The sequence below is a fragment of the Phoca vitulina genome, unplaced genomic scaffold (assembly GCF_004348235.1).
Source record: "Phoca vitulina isolate PV1807 unplaced genomic scaffold, GSC_HSeal_1.0 scaffold24, whole genome shotgun sequence".
Taxonomy (NCBI): Eukaryota; Metazoa; Chordata; class Mammalia; order Carnivora; family Phocidae; genus Phoca; species Phoca vitulina.
Genome location: NW_022589727.1, coordinates 21,023,478 through 21,039,894, shown reverse-complemented (window position 1 = coordinate 21,039,894; position 16,417 = coordinate 21,023,478). Strand labels below are relative to the sequence as shown.

The following is a 16,417-nucleotide window of genomic DNA, read 5'->3' as shown; positions in this document are numbered from 1 at the left end:
TCTAAATAATTTTCCTGGTTTGAATACACTTTTATGAATACAGGGATGCTATGAGGCTTCATTTATTTTGTGCACAAAGTTATTTCATTCCCAAGTCTTACCCTGCTTCTGTTTTCATGCTTCTCCACATCATTTAGGAAACATGGTGTAATAAGGTGTCCAAGGCTGAGATTTATATTGGGGGAACTAAATTACTCATTAATAAAAAAAATTTGTTGCTAACTAAATCCATATTCTGTTATTTAGTAAATGGCCTTTATAAATAAGGAATAATTCATTATTTGTGGGGTAAAGTGTTTTATATATTTAACTTTTGTTCTAGTGATATTACATAACATCCAAATAACTAACCAGGATGTTAACTCGTACTGTTTTGTTGCTTTTGAGGGCATTTTAATTATAGGAATTTATTTGAATCATCAGTTTTACTGTTAGAGCCAAATCATTCTTATGGGCTTATGGGAATATATGCCACCAGGCAGTAGATTAATAACTATAAAAAAACCACATGAAAAGGTCACTGCAAATCTCAGATCAAGACCTGTGGTTTTCTGGATTTTGCAACCCACCAGCTTTTTGAAGCTTCTCTCTGGTAACATGATCTTTACAGCAACACCACCGAGCTCTGTAGACACTTGTGATAATTAAGACAGACCAGGAATGTCCCACACTTGCCCACAGTGCCAGGCTTCACCTGACAGGGAAGGGGATTGATCAGCATGAGTCCATTTCAAAAGACAAGCCATCCTTCAGTGATGGCAGAAAAATATGATAGTGAATGAAGGAGACTCTTTTGTTCTGCAAAAAAGATTGGAAAAACAGACTGGATCAGAGCCTGGACCACAGCGCTTGGGAGGGCTCTTCATGGAGAACCACAGCAGAAAGGAATTCTCTGCTGGTGAATTCTTCTGGCCCTTTGCACTGTCATTCCTGCAGTGTTCCAATTATTCTCTCCAACCAGCTAACCACCGCCCCCTCATCGGTGGCCCCACCCGGCCCCCACTCTTCTTACTCTAAACATGTGTTATTGGAAACAGGGCAACCCGGGGAACTTTGAGTTTGGGCCCTGGGGACCAAATTGTCAGCCTATCCTGAACTTCCGTGGAATGCCCAAGGAGTTGACCAGAGTGATTCTGATTTCACTGAGCCCCCAAACTTTCTTTCTTTCTTTTTTTTTTTTTTTTGCATAATAAAGACTTGGACACTGGAAAATACATTTAAAACATGAGCCAAGAATCAAGTTCAGCGGGAGCTCATTGAAGAGGGATAACCAATGGAAACGCAGGGATCCTTCAGGCGTGTTCTGTCTGTGGCGTGCTGAATTGCAAATGTGCTGTTTGGGCCAGGATTTTCAATACGCTGTCTCCTGGCGGTAAGGGGCAAGATGGCTTCACTTCCTGAGCTAGAATGTCTTATCTGCAGCACTCTGCAGGTTGATTCCCTTGCCTTTCCCACCACCCCCCCCCCCCCCAACAGGAACAAAGCCCCCAGTCTCTGGAAAGTAATGCTGAGAAAACAAACAGTACAAAGGCTGGTAACAGGGGGATATCTCTCTTGGATGTTTTCTGTGACCATCTCGGTTCAAGGAGGAGGGGGTCCCCCAGCTTCGTGAGCCAGCAGGGTCTCTTTGTAGTAGGCATCTGTATGTTTGGCCAGATGTCCTCCCAGCGGAGGGCAGAGAGGGAAGGATAAAACAGAATTCTTATTAAAAATAAGTCTCTGGGGAGAGAAAAAACAAGACACAGAACGTGTGTCAAGTGGAAAGGGAGGCCAGGCGGTGCCATCTGATATTGATTAAATGCTTGATACGGTCAGCAGCAAGAAGGGCACATCGTGAGGAAGTGACCTGGCTCTTCAGAATATGAACCAGTGACAACTGTCTGGGAGCAATCTGCTTGAAGATCACATGCCCGGGAGGTCCAGCAGCAAACACAGCAGCAGCACACATGGGCAGAGCGGGAGGGAAGGACCCTCGCCCTGAGAGTGCGCACGCGTGACTTCAGATTTGCTTTGCCTCGTTGACCTCACTTTCCCCATCAATAACACAATGACACTTGACCAGATGACCTCTAAGCAACTTTCTCACCCTAGATTCTCTTATCTACCCTAACCTCCCCTGTGACCAAATCTTCTAATGGAATGGCTCTGGTAATGGAATGCAAGAAATCGCCCTAGAGAGACGTAAAGAGCTCATCCACCACCGTCCTAAAATCCAAAGGAATGAAACTCCCCATCAGCCACAAAAGCGTCATCCAGTCTTTCCAAGGGAGGTCAGTCCGACATCGCTGTGTCTATCATCCTTCTGTGCTTACAGTTGCCACCAAAGCAAGTTTTATGGGTTCTGGACATGAGGTGTGGCATGTTTGTGGGTCTACTTACACTTCCCCCTTTTCCTAGTTCCAAAACTATTTTCACTCTGACTGATGTAAGGGGTGTTTGTTTCATTTTAAGCTGCCAGATTGTAGAGAGTCTAAGAGCTGATGGGTATGTGTGTTCATTCATCCTTTATTTAAGGAGGAGCTGTTGAAGTGTTTTTGTTTTTTTCCTCTTTGGCATTGTCATGAGGATAGCAGTATCTGAGTCCAGGGTGAGGCTGGATTCCAGTGGGAGTGGAAGAGGAAGCTCCCACTGAGATGAAAGGGTCTCACACAAGGACCATGGCAGTGAAGTGGAGAGGAAGGGATGAGCAGAGAGAGTCACCATGGCAAAGTGGAGAGAGCATGGTGCTTGAAGTTGGACAGTCCCAGGTTTGAATCCTGGCTGTGGTGTCTATGGGATGTCATCTCAGCTGTCACTACCATGCCTCCTTGAAGGGTGGTTACGACTAAAGATGCCGTGTGGAAAGCACCTAGCTCAGAATCTGGTACAGTGTGGGCAGTAAATGAACAGCAATAACCTACAGATGAGATGAGTGATAAAAACGTCCCATGGGAAGATTAGCAGGGCCTGGCAACTGAGTGAATTAAAGAATATATGAGAAGACTCGAAGGTGTCTTTGAGTGGGGGATTGGGATAGTGGTAGTATTTAGGTTGGATGGAAACATGGACGTTGGTGGAAGTTGGAGTTTTGGTTTGGCGGGGGTGGTACCGAGGTCAGTACTGGACAGGAGAGGTGGTGCCGAGACATCCAGGGGTCGATTAAAGGAGGATGGAAAGGAAACATGGTAAAAGAAATGGAAAAACTGATACTGAGAAGTTGATTTACTCTTCGTCTGTTTGAGTTGGATTTTATAGCTTCATCTTCAGAGGGTTGGCTAACCAAAGGTTGATCCAGCATGATCCTTAGGTCCTCAAAATGTATTTCTCCAATTAAGCATCTTCTGGACCTTGTGAGAAATGCAGAATCTTAGCTCCTACCTCACACCTACTAAATCAGAAATCTGCATTTGACAGTGTGTTTTGTAAGCACTTTACAGTTTGAGAAGAACTGTTCTAAAGCATGGCGGCCAAACTAGCAGTGTCTGCATCCCCTGGGAACTTGTTAGAAATTCACATTCTCAGGCACCTTCCCAGACCTCCTGAATTAGAAAGGCTTTGTTCTGACAAGTCCGACGCACCCCAGAGTTTGAGAATCCCTGCTTAAGTCATGGAACAGATGGATCGAACCCCCTCCCCTTGAGTCTGTAGCACAGAACACCAGAGGGATTGGTTAAACCCTGAAAGTTAAATTGGAGTCATTGTTCTATGCTGTTTCTCTCATCATTTTGCATTAAACACAGCTGAAGAACTCTTTTCACTAAAGAAGGGCACCATGCGTAAAATTACAAACCAAAAGGGGGGAACTTTGGCTGTAGCTTAATCCTCACGACTTACCCATCAAAAGTTATTGAGCACAATTATAGGAGATCAGTCCTTTATGTACTGTTGCTCCTGTGAGATGCTATTAGAAAGATGCAGATAGGAAAACAAGGGATCTCCCGATATTCCTTACGGTGTGATTTTCACATTAAAATGCCCACAGTCTTGGTCTCCTGTGTTTCTAATCAATCTGATGGAAAGTTCCCTTTTTATAGGTTAGTTTTTGGAGTCACTTGCAGAAGTGATGGTGGTTTACCACTTAGACTAGAATGTTTTTCAAAAAGTTGAACAGTGAGCGGTCAAAATTTACCTCCTCTCAACAAAAATGTCTGTTGTTTTTTTTTTTTTTTTAGTTTCCTCGTTGTTATTCAAATCACTGTGATAACTTAAATAAGGGTCAGCGTCTGTTTTCTATATACATATAATGTACAAAAATGGTTATATATTGAACATTTTAATCATAAAATTACCTATATTTTCTGCTATAGGTTAGTGCGTTACAGCCAGTGACATGGTAAAACAGTGGCGGGGCGGGGGGCTGTCACAGTCTGTGGTGGTCACCAATTTCCATGGTGCAAATACTCCCTCCGGGGCTGATTTCAGGCTTCCAACAGCTTAACAACCAGCTCCCCAAATTCCTACAAATTTGACAGTTGACTCTTGTAAGCCAGTGAGAACTAGCTCAAGCACACCGCTGAAACAAACATCAAGGGACAGTTCGCAGTTTTTCTGGTTGGCTGTGTTTGAATTGCCATAGGTCCAATAAGAGCTGAAACAAGTACATTTGGGTGTTTAAAATCTTTTGCCATGTAGAGATTTTTAGTGAAATGCTAATTATAATGGATTTGAAATTATTCTGAGACAAAGTTAAGTGCTTTTTCCAAGTCATTATTAAATACAACAACGTTATATTACAACATAATGGCAATATTTAAAGTGCTTATGTTGCTAAAGTGGTATGTTTATAAAATACTACTCATCCTATAGGAAGGCATATGTAAAAATTACTCTTCATCATAGTATTTGAAGCAACATGCAGAAAGATACTTTTCAAAATGATATCTCTGGTTACTATTATTAAAATTTGACTTCTCTTACAGGTATTCAGGAAGGAACACAATGTACCAAATGTAAAAATAACTGGGCACTGAAGTTTTCTATCATATTATTATACATTTTGTGTGCCTTGCTAACAATCACAGTAGCCATTTTGGGATACAAAGGTAAGTACTCTTTCCTTTTTCTTTCCAAATGGCAGGTTTCCCTTTATTAACTTAAACATGAAAAAAAAAAACATGTTTTCAAGTATGAAGTATCTCATTAATACAACTCAAATGCACAAGTAAGCGACATCATAAACTTTGTTGTCTTGAGCTTCTTGTAGCTGTGGGATCTGAGTCCTTTTGATGCATTTCAACAACCATAAAGGTCCTCTATAAGTTATAAAGATTTTTCCTCACTGTTGTGTTTTCCTACCTGTTTCTAGCTCCACCCTCTTCCTCAGTCTTTTTTCATCTTATCTCTAAGAGGTCCTGTGGAAACCCTGGAGTCAGCACACAGGAAAATTATACTGACCAAGGGTAAGCCAAACACAAGATCTCCAGAGATACGACTTACTTCACACCAGGGACTGGGCAGCTAGTTCCCTTTTTTCCTCTTCAGCACATTTACTGTGACCACTGTTGTTTATATAACGCCATAAAAATATTGTCCTGTAGAAGTTAAACATAGAGGGAGCGCTGCCACCCCAACAATACTTTATGGGATGTTAGGTATCCCTCCAGTTTGTCTGGTTTAAGGTCAGTGGAAGATTTTGGCCTAAATCCTTCAGACTTGCAGACAAAGTGGGTTTGCCCTTCCCCTCCCCCCCACCACACCCGTTCCAGACACCACAGGTAGAAGGTGTCATGACTCAGAATCACAAGCTGCATAAACCTTTTTATAGAAAACAGCCATGGAAGCCTTCCCATCAAAGACACATGACACAGACATGTCGTCTGGTTTCAGCAAGAGGCAGACGTGGGGGCTGCTGATCTTCAAAACCTTCACTCAGCAACCATCCCGGCTGCCTTCCCTCTGAACTGACGGATTAACAGTGGAGCATTCCCACGTGTTCCCTTCTCTGTTTCTTGGCTCATAGACTTTCTCCCCTTGGGGAGAGAAAGATTCAAAGTGAATTCCCTCCAACCTGTAACTCCTCTCTCCTCTCTCCCAGCGTCTAGAGGTTTCCTGAGGAAACCCAATGTCTTGAAATGAGAATAGGCTTTGGAGCCAGATGATCCAAGCTCACTCTTGATTCTGCCATTTGTAATACAATTGTGAATGTTTATTAAGTGTTTGCTGACATGCTAGGCATCATGCTAAGTCCTCCACATGGCTATGTAACCTGGGTATGAATCATACCCTCTTTGAGTTTCCTGTTTCTTAAAGTGGCAATTAGTAATGCCACTTTTCAAGGTGATTGGGATGAGCAAAGATGATGTCATTGAACCGCCTGTCCAGTAGTTGGTCCTAGGAGATAGCGGCTATATTTCTGTGTTTCTTCTTCTTCATAACTGCATTTATACAGCTGTAGCCAGTAGAATGGCAAAATGTTAAAAATACTCAGTATAGTTGAGGCTTGAAAGTCCCATCTCTGAGGCCACACACATGTAAAATTGTGTGCATCCTGTAGGGTGTTGACTGATGAATTTGAGCAATGGAAATCTGGAAAGTCACCAGGTCGTTTTATACATTTGTGATTAGTTAATCCAAACTAGGATTAACAAAGTAAGCGTCAAGAAAGATTATTAAATTGTGGCAAGGCAGGACAAAGGGTGCGGGAGCGAGCCTAGTGGGGAAAAGGAGGGTCTTTTATGTCCTGGGTAATTCAGACTGACTCTCCTCCTTTACCAGGTTATTTAGGTCACTACTCTCTTCTCCTTGACTTTTCTCAGGAAACCCAGATAAAGGAGAAGGTTGGAATCAAACAGCTGTTTAATAAGTACCTTTAGGGCTCAGTACTGTGTGATATCATGAAAGCAAACACTTAACTACTGAAAGAGTTGACAGAGGTTTGAAGAGCATACCACCATATGGTATTTTGTAATTTTTACTTCTGCAAAGAAGTAAGATCTAGGATCTTTGTGCCTTTAGAATTACACAGAAAGTTCCAAAGGAGAGGGGTTTTTTTGTTTGTTTGTTTTTCAAGTATAGATATTTCCTTCATTTTTATGACACTAGAAAACCCTTCTCAGCTCTGGCATGTTGTGCACGGGCTGGTCCATTTGCTGGGAACACCTTTTCTCTGCTCTCCACCTAAAAGGCTCCTTTGCCTTCATGTCTCACTTAGACCCACAACCTGCAAGAAGCCCCTGAAGGCTGAGTTGGCCCTCCTGTTTGTTCCCATAGCACTCCCCTATTTACTCTTAGCCCCTGTCATACTCTATCATTATGGCCAGTGGGCTTGTCTGTCTCACCACCCAAACTCTAAGTTCCTTGAAGACAAGAGACTCGTATCTTTAGTTTGTTCTATCTCCCACTAGCATCTAGCCTCATGGTACTTCTTAGGCACCAAGTAAAGTTACTGGATAAATTAATGAGAGGGAGGATGGATGGATGGATGGATGGATGGATGGATGGATGGATGGATTGTAGATGAGGGCCGACTTCTGTAAAGATGATCGATCAATGTCCAGGGACCTCCAAGCCATTCTGCACCTAAGGCATTGTTACCACTCAGAGCCCTACCTAGAAGTCTAAGATCCTGAAGGTCGGCATGTCCTGCTCTGTGGGTGTAATCTGTCCAGGATGAAGCAGGGAGACACTGAGGGAGCAAGTACAAGTGGATGCGAGATGATGGTCTTGCCCCTTTTCCCTCCTCAGGGGCCCCCATCCCTCAGGCGTCTACTGACAAATATAAGATAATACAACATACAGTTTTGGTTTCCAAACATAGTCTTAATGAACTAAAATGTGGATATTTTCCAGATGTGTTTTCTTTTTACTTGTACAGCAATTCTTCTCTCTTGCTGATAAGATTCTAGTGACCCCACACTGGAAGAGGGAGAAAGATAAGACCTAGTTCTCCTTTCCCACATCTCCCTTTGAAGTCTAGAGAAACTATCTCCATTTCAAAAAAAGAATATTCAGTGAAAGGAGGTATTTCTCTGAAGGAGAAGTTAGGAAATAAAATAGAAACTGCTTTATGTATCGGAGTTGGCAAAGGCAACTCCATACTGTTCTTCTCAGAACAGTTTTTTACTTCTCCTTTCATGTCACTTACACAACCGTGAGTTAGGATATAACCGAAGTTCCTTCTAGAGAATTTGCTGCACAAGGCAGGGAACTGCTGAGTCACCCGCACAGGGCTGTACAGTGGCTGCGACCCTGAGGCTCATCAGCTGCTTTACAGAAACCATGTTCTTGGACTGTTCCGGCTTGGGGCATTCTCTGCCTTGGGCTCTTTATTCTCCGTCATGGAGCTTCCATGGCAGAAGCCATGTCTTAAGTTCAGTGGATCATGTTTCTTCCAGAACATTCCCTGAACAGGAAAATCGTACTCCGCTGTCCTGCCCAGCAGGCATCCGTCTTAGGGGAATTAGGATAAAGAAGAAAGACAGAGATCTGACTCTTTCTCAAGACGAATCTCCTTTAACTCAATATTCCTAGTCATAGAATGTCTACCTTGCTGCTAAGCTCTGCTAAAGTAGCAGTGACATCTGGATCTGTAGGCTTTCCTGGCGGGCATCAAATCACACTGGGTGGCTACTGTTAGAAGCCAGGGTAACACCCGACAACCAGATCTTCGATATTTTTGTAATGAAACCTGAAATGGTGTTCAAGGTAGGAATGTCTTTATTGCATTCCAGGGGAGTGCAGCTGGTATTCCCGGAAGTCCCAGGTACCCATGCAGGGGCGTGTTTCCCCCTCAGGACCACAGTCTGGGACAGACACCCGTGAGCACCAGGCAGGAGCTCTTGGCCCTGCTCTCGTTCCTTGTCCTCAGGGCCTGGACCATGAGCTATGTCTCTTGTGGGAGGTAACTATATTGAGGAAAAAGAAGTACTAAATAAGAGGCAATGTGGAATTCTAGAGAAAGCATTCGTTTTGGAATTAGCTCTCCTGGCCTGCCATCTCACTTAGTCGTTTACAAGCTGTGTAACTCTGGGCAAGTTACTGAACATCTCTGAGCCTCAATTTCTTCACCTGTAAAATAGCAGTTTTAAGGATTAACTGTGGTGATGGTGCAGTGCACCTCTTAAAGAGTAGGCACTGGATAAATAGAGGCTGTTATTATTGGTGTGGTATGAAATCCAATCATCAGGGAAGGCTTAGCACGTTGGGGTGGTAAGATTGGAGTGGACCCTGAAGGATGGGTGGAATTATGACAAGGGAGAAGGAGGTTAATGGCCCAGGCCAAGGGATGGTACCAAAAGGCTTTTATAGAAAAGGTATTACTGTCAGATTATTTTAGAGGATTAGGCTTTAGGTACTCGAAGAGGGCCAACTCTTTGGGCATGATATCCGAAGCAGTGATATTCTGAAGAAAAATTCTCTGTCAAGAAACAGTTTCTAATAAAGGGAAGCCCATGAAAAAACAGACTGCTAGGAACTCTTCTGTTTCATGTCCGTCTTCCTCACATCAGAGGGATCTATAAACTGGGGTCTGCATCAGTAGACTGGGAGTTTCTAGGGGGAGGGAGGATGGCTCTGCCACTGTTTTCCTGATTGACAACTTGAGCTGATAAGGTAAGAGTAAGAACCGACGAAAATGCTGTGTGCTCTTTCAGCAAGTGTTGGTTCTGGATGCCCCTCAGCCCAGTGTTCGTAGGCAATAGCAAGCTGCCAGCTCTGCAGCCCTGAAGTTTGCAGCTTTAGACCCAGATCCTATTTTTAAACGCAGAGCCACAAGGCCCAGTGCGTGTAACCAGTTCAGTAGCGCTGGTGGCCGGGGCCTCGCTGCACCAGAGAGAAACCTGACAGGTGTTTGTTTTGTCTTTAACAAATGTATTTATTCCCTTGACACAAACCTGAATTCTCAGTCCATGACAGTTCTGTGTTTTTTAAAACTAAAATGGAAGGAAAATTAGAGAGGGTAGAAAATGACTGCCTGTCAGCATATTTAGAAGTTTCTTCAGCTTCCGGGAAAAAAAGGGCAGGACTGAAGATCCTGTGTGTGGTTTGAGGACAGACTGAGGCATGTGTTTTGATTTGAGGATCAAAACTGAATCTTAACTCATCAACATTTTATACTTTTTTTTTTTTTTTTTAAAGTTTAACTTTGCTAAAATGCAGATGAAACATTGTGTTCTTCAAAAGTTCTGGGGATTTACAAATGTGCATGTCAATCTAACAGTCTTAAGGTATAGATTATTATAATCGTACCTCTCTTGTCTATATAGTCACTTAAAAAAAAAAAGCAGTGGTAATTCAGCTGGATGTTGTACTCCTTGACAGTGCTGAGGCTTCCCAGGGGGTGGTTTGTATGTCTTTGTATGTATGTTTGTATCTATGTATGTTTGCATGACCTCTAGCTCAGCCAGTTTTTCACAGGCCTCAGGAGCCAGCAGGCAGACTCTCACTGATGTAAGTAAGTAGCATAATAAACAAATATTTGTTGAACACCTACTAAGTGCCACACACTAAGAGCTACAGATGAAACTGAATGCAAATTTTCCTGCCTTAAAGGATCTAATAGTAAACAAGCCAGGACCACACAGTGAAGTAAGTCCTATAGCAGAGAAAGGACTGCTTGCCAAGAGAATTCTGCAAGATGCACCGCAGCAAAAATTACCCACAGAAAGTGATGAGCCGAGTCTTGAGGAGCAAGTAGGGCTTAACTTGGTGAAGAGGCCAGGGAAGAACATTCTAGGTAGAAAGAAGAGCACATGGAAGGGCTTGGGTGAGAAAGAGCATTTGGTGCAATGCACACATTTCATTATAGCCACACTCTAGAAGCTTGAGGGGGAGAGCATGACAGGCTTCTCTAGGGAAGGTGCTAGGAGCCACGGGGCTGGTTCACTTTGGGTCATACGTCTGTATGAGAACATGGGAGCATACTTCTGCTTCCTGATAGGAGCCAGGAGAATCTTCTCGTATAGTCATGCATGGGTGGGACACTTGATGAATAAAAATAAACTGGCCCCATTACCTCACAATTAATATACAAAATCTATTCATGCTTAAAAAAAATAAAGTCATTCTTTTCAGAAAGCCATTGGTGGTACCCAGACAGACTTGATCTCAAGCTGCTAGAAGTTGGATCTCACAGGAGTCACTTCCAGAGAAACACACTCTTCTTTTTTTTTTTTAACTAATCAATTTATTTATTTTATTGTTATGTTAATCACCATACATTACATCATTAGTTTTTGATGTAGTGTTCCATGATTCATTGTTTGCATATAACACCCAGTGCTCCATTCAGTACGTGCCCTCTTTAATACCCATCACCAGGCTAACCCATCCCCCCATCCCCCTCCCCTCTAGAACCCTCAGTTTCTTTCTCAGAGTCCATAGTCTCTCATGGTTCGTCTCCCCCTCTGATCTCCCCCCCTTCATTTTTCCCTTCCTACTATCTTCTTTTTTTTTTTTTTTTAACATATAATGTATTATTTGTTTCAGAGGTACAGGTCTGTGATTCAACAGTCTTACACATTTCACAGCACTCACCATAGCGCATACCGTCCCCAGTGTCTATCACCCAGCCACCCCATCCCTCCCACCCGCCACCACTCCAGCAACCCTCAGTTTGTTTCCTGAGATTAAGAATTCCTCATATCAGTGAGATCATATGATACATGTCTTTCTCTTGATTGACTTATTTCGCTCAGCATAATACCCTCCAGTTCTATCCATGTCGTTGCAAATGGCAAGATTTCATTCCTTTTGATGGCTGCATAATATTCCATTATATATATATACCACATGTTCTTTATCCATTCATCTGCTGATGGACATCTTAGCTCTTTCCATAGTTTGGCTATTGTGACATTGCAGCTATAAACATCGGGGTGCACATCCAAATGGCCAACAGACACATGAAAAAGTACTCAACATCGCTCAGCATCAGGGAAATCCAAATCAAAACCTCAATGAGATACCACCTCACACCAGTCAGAATGGCTAAAATTAACAAGTCAGGAAACGACAGATGTTGGTGGGGATGCGGAGAAAGGGGAGCCCTCCTACACTGTTGGTGGGAATGCAAGCTGGGGCAGCCACTCTGGAAAACAGTATGGAGGTTCCTCAAAAAGTTGAAAATAGAGCTACCATACGACCCAGCAATTGCACTACTGGGTATTTACCCCAAAGATACAAATGTAGAGAAACACACTCTTACACAGTATTTTAGAAAGAAACTTGTATTCACAACCATAAAGAATTACTGCCTTCCAAGAACAAATAAGAACAGGAGCTTTTATTTAACACTGTATCACTAACTCTTTCCCTTTCAGGTACAATCAAAAAAATGCTGCTAAAAAAAAATTCTTCTTCATGAATAATTGTCTGGAAACCCATGTAGGCATCTTCTTGGGAAATGATAAAGTGCAGATTCGCTTGTCACTAAGGAGAAGCAGACTTTTCAGGCTTCATGAAAGAGTGACAAACACTCTTGACTTTCTTTCCCTTCCTTCTACAAAGACTGTTTATAGAAGTAAGCTAGGTGTTCTTTACTATGGACTTTCCTTCCAGATAAGTGCATACCACCTTCTAGGAATGGCAGGGAGCCTGATAAGTGATAAAATTTTGTAAATGATCACAGTGTTATACCTCCATCTATGAAAATTACTTTAGAAAATAATACAGATTGAGGGCTTATATAATACATAAAAATTAAAACTGAGTTCCCAACAACATCTAACACATCCAAGGCAATACAGAATCCTAAGAACAGTTAAGAACATACAACTCTCAACCAAGTAAACTACCACTGGGTTTTGTGACAAGTTATTTTTCTAAAAGAATGGCTTTTTCCCCATATTTGATTTCATTTATACTTTTTGTTTCAATCTGTTTCCTTTATTCTCTAATGAAATGTTTTTTTTGTCGAAACTGAAAAATAAAATGTGAGCAGGTGTGTGTACTAATCCTTAATTCCCAAATCTTAGTTGTAGAAAAAATGGACAATGTTACGGGTGGCATGGAGACATCTCGCCAAACCTATGATGACAAGCTTACAGCAGTGGAAAGTGACCTGAAAAAATTAGGTAATCTGCAACAAGAATGAACAGTGCATTAAACTAAATCCTCTAATTCTATGTTAAATGACCTCAGCTATTTAGAATGATACTACTAAAAATTCACATTCACCCAGAAGGTTGTTAAATTTTTGTGTTGTGTGTTGAGTCTTTCCTCATGATTTAATTTAAAGACTTCTACATTTTAATGTTAAGGAGCAATTTTGGAGTTGAATTCTTCCCCAAAAAACCACTCTGTGCCAATTAAAATCTGAAGACGAATCCTGATTAGAAAGGACCACAAATACACTTTAATAAAAGCTCTTTTATAAAATGTTCAGTAAATTCCTATTTGAAATATTCTAGACTGCATAGAAGAGTTATAGAAATCAATTTTAAAAAATTAAAAAATTATTTCTATCCTTTGATTTTTGTTTTTGTTTTTTTGGGGAAGAATTAATGGTGAATTTAATAAACAGTAGGTTATTTCCTTCTTGACACCCTGCCCAGTGCTCTAGAATCTGGCAAAATCCCCCTCCTTCTTTGAGAAAAGTGCTTACAAAGTTAGCACCCCTCCCAATTTCCCAGGACCCAGTTTTAATAGGTATGTGGGTTTTACTAATGCAGAGCACTCTGCATATACATATCAATTTTATCTCTGAAATAACAGTGCATACCAGTTAACTCTCTTTGGGATCTTTGACCTCACCTGATCATTGCTCCATACCACCAACCAAAGTAATAAATATGTCTTATTCCAGGGGACCAAACTGGGAAGAAAGCCATGAGCACCAACTCAGAACTCTCTACCTTCAGATCAGACATACTGGATCTTCGTCAGCAACTTCATGAGATTACAGAGAAAACCAGCAAGAACAAAGATACTCTGGAGAAGTTACAGGCGAGTGGGGATGCACTGGTGGACAGGCAAAGTCAACTGAAAGAAACTTTGGAGAATAACTCTTTCCTCATCACCACCGTAAACAAGACCCTCCAGGCGTATAATGGCTACGTCACCAATCTGCAACAAGACACCAGCGTGCTGCAGGGCAACCTGCAGAGCCAAATGTACTCTCATAACGTGGTCATTATGAACCTCAACAACCTGAACCTGACCCAGGTGCAGCAGAGGAACCTCATCACTAATCTGCAGCGGTCTGTGGATGACACAAGCCAGGCTATCCAGCGAATCAAGAATGACTTCCAAAATCTGCAGCAGGTTTTCCTTCAAGCCAAGAAGGACACTGATTGGCTGAAGGAGAAAGTGCAGAGCTTACAGACGCTGGCTGCCAATAACTCTGCCTTGGCCAAAGCTAACAACGACACCCTGGAGGATATGAACAGCCAGCTCAATTCATTCACAGGTCAGATGGACAACATCACCACAGCCTCACAAGCCAATGAGCAGAACCTGAAAGACCTGCAGGATGTACACAAGGATGCGGAGAATAGAACGGCCATCAAGTTCAGCCAGTTGGAGGAACGCTTCCAGCTCTTTGAGACGGATATTGTGAACATCATTAGCAACATCAGTTACACTGCCCACTACCTGCGGATGCTGACCAGCAATCTGAATGAAGTCAGGACCACATGCACAGATACACTGGCCAAACACACAGATGATCTGACCTCCTTGAATAACACACTGGCCAACATCCGTTTGGATTCTGTTTCTCTTAGGATGCAACAAGATATGATGAGGTCAAGGTTAGACACTGAAGTAGCCAACTTATCAGTGATTATGGAAGAAATGAAGCTGGTAGACTCCAAGCATGGTCAGCTTATCAAGAACTTTACAATACTGCAAGGTAAGTGAAAATTCTGAATTTATTCGTATTAGTTATTGACTACTCTATAACAAATTACCCTAAAAGTTGGCAACTTAAAACAGTAAACATGTGCTATCTCACAGTTTCTGTGGATTGGGAATTCAGGAGTGGCTTAGCTGGGTGATTCTGGCTCAGTATCTCTTGTAAGGTTGCGTCAAGATATTGGCCAGGGCTGCAGTCCTCTTGAAACCTTAACTGGGGCTGAGGATCTGCTTCCAAGATGACTCATTCACATGGCTCTTGGCAGGAGGCCGCAGTTGGCAAGAGACCTTGGTTCCTCACAATGTGAAATTGCTTGAGTGTTCTCACAGTATGGCAGCTGGCTGACTTCAGAGCCGGTGATCCAAGAGAAAGCACAAGAAAAAGCCACATGCCTTTTATGACCTAGCCTCAGAAGTCACATACCATCACTTCCACCATATTCTGCTCTTTAAAAATAAGTCATTAAGTCCAACCCACACTCAAGGGGAAGGTAGATTAAGCTCCATATCTTGAAAAGCGTTTTAACTATGAATTTGTAGACAGCACTCAAAGGCAGTCCATTAAATATTTGCTGAATTTGGATGTTCTCAGTGCCTAGCTCTTTCAACGTCATTATAAATTGGGCTCCTTTGAAAGCAAGATTAATTTGCTTAGGTCACAGGGATTCCTATTTCTAAGTGTCATGAGCAGATGGATGGTTGGCCGTCACAATATCCGTAAGGCCACAGGGGACAGAAAGAATGTGACTTGCATATAAAATCTGAGTTTTACTCTCATCCAGGTCATCCATGTAAATTGAAAATCCTTGGCTCAAATTAAGTCTCCTTCTGAAGATTTGTGGCAACCATATATTAATAGTATTTTTCAGTCATAAACTATTTTTACAGCTTTTAAGTTGAAAGTACTATGTGAAAGATGCTATGCTAAGCACTCTGGGGTATGCAAAGAAGCCCAGATGGTCTTTGCCCTCAGGTAACTTAAAATCAAGAGAATTTTAGAGTATCAGGAGACTGCCTATAAGCAAAATAATCCCGATTTTCAAAAAGAGGAAATAGATGTGTAGACACACTGTGTAGAATAGGGAATTTGTCTTCAAGCCTGAAACGAGATTGTTTTTAACAATATTTTGTGATATATTTGGATAATTTGTGAGCTTTCAGGAAAGCAGCCATCATCAGAATGAGTTCCCTAAGAAGGCAGGTGAACCTAATCTTATTTCTGCACATTAACAGAGTTATTAGATTATTAAACTAAGTGAATGGAAAATAGCATATCTGGGTTTTACCAAGGCATTTGTTACTGATGCTGTTAAGAACAAGACAGAGAAAATAGGTGCTGGATTACAGCACAGTTAGGTGGATTTATTGGTGATACTGGTTTTCTATGCTATGTAACAAATTACAAACTCAGCAGCTTAGAACAACACCCATTTCTTATCTCAGAGTATCTGTGGATCAGGTGTCTGGGCAAGGCTTGCGGCCTCTGCTCAGGGCCTAACCAGGGTACCATGCCAGTGAGGGGCTGAGGTTTCATCAGAGGCTTGACTGGGGAAATTCCATTTCTATGCTCCCTCAGGTGCTTGACAGAATTCATGTCCTTGCAAATGTGAGATTGAGCTTGCTGGGGTCTTTTGGGGGGAAGGAGCGG

General features: G+C 42.1%; 1 protein-coding gene across 1 annotated transcript in view; it reads left to right on the top strand.

The window, feature by feature from the left end:
* COLEC12 (collectin subfamily member 12) overlaps positions 1–16,417 on the top strand; it is a 186,129-nt gene that overhangs the window by 141,213 nt on the left and 28,499 nt on the right. The window contains exons 3-5 of the mRNA XM_032421205.1: positions 4,899–5,021; positions 12,891–12,989; positions 13,721–14,767. Of these exons, the coding sequence (XP_032277096.1) occupies positions 4,899–5,021; positions 12,891–12,989; positions 13,721–14,767 (1,269 nt within the window). The remainder of the gene's footprint in view (positions 1–4,898; positions 5,022–12,890; positions 12,990–13,720; positions 14,768–16,417) is intronic.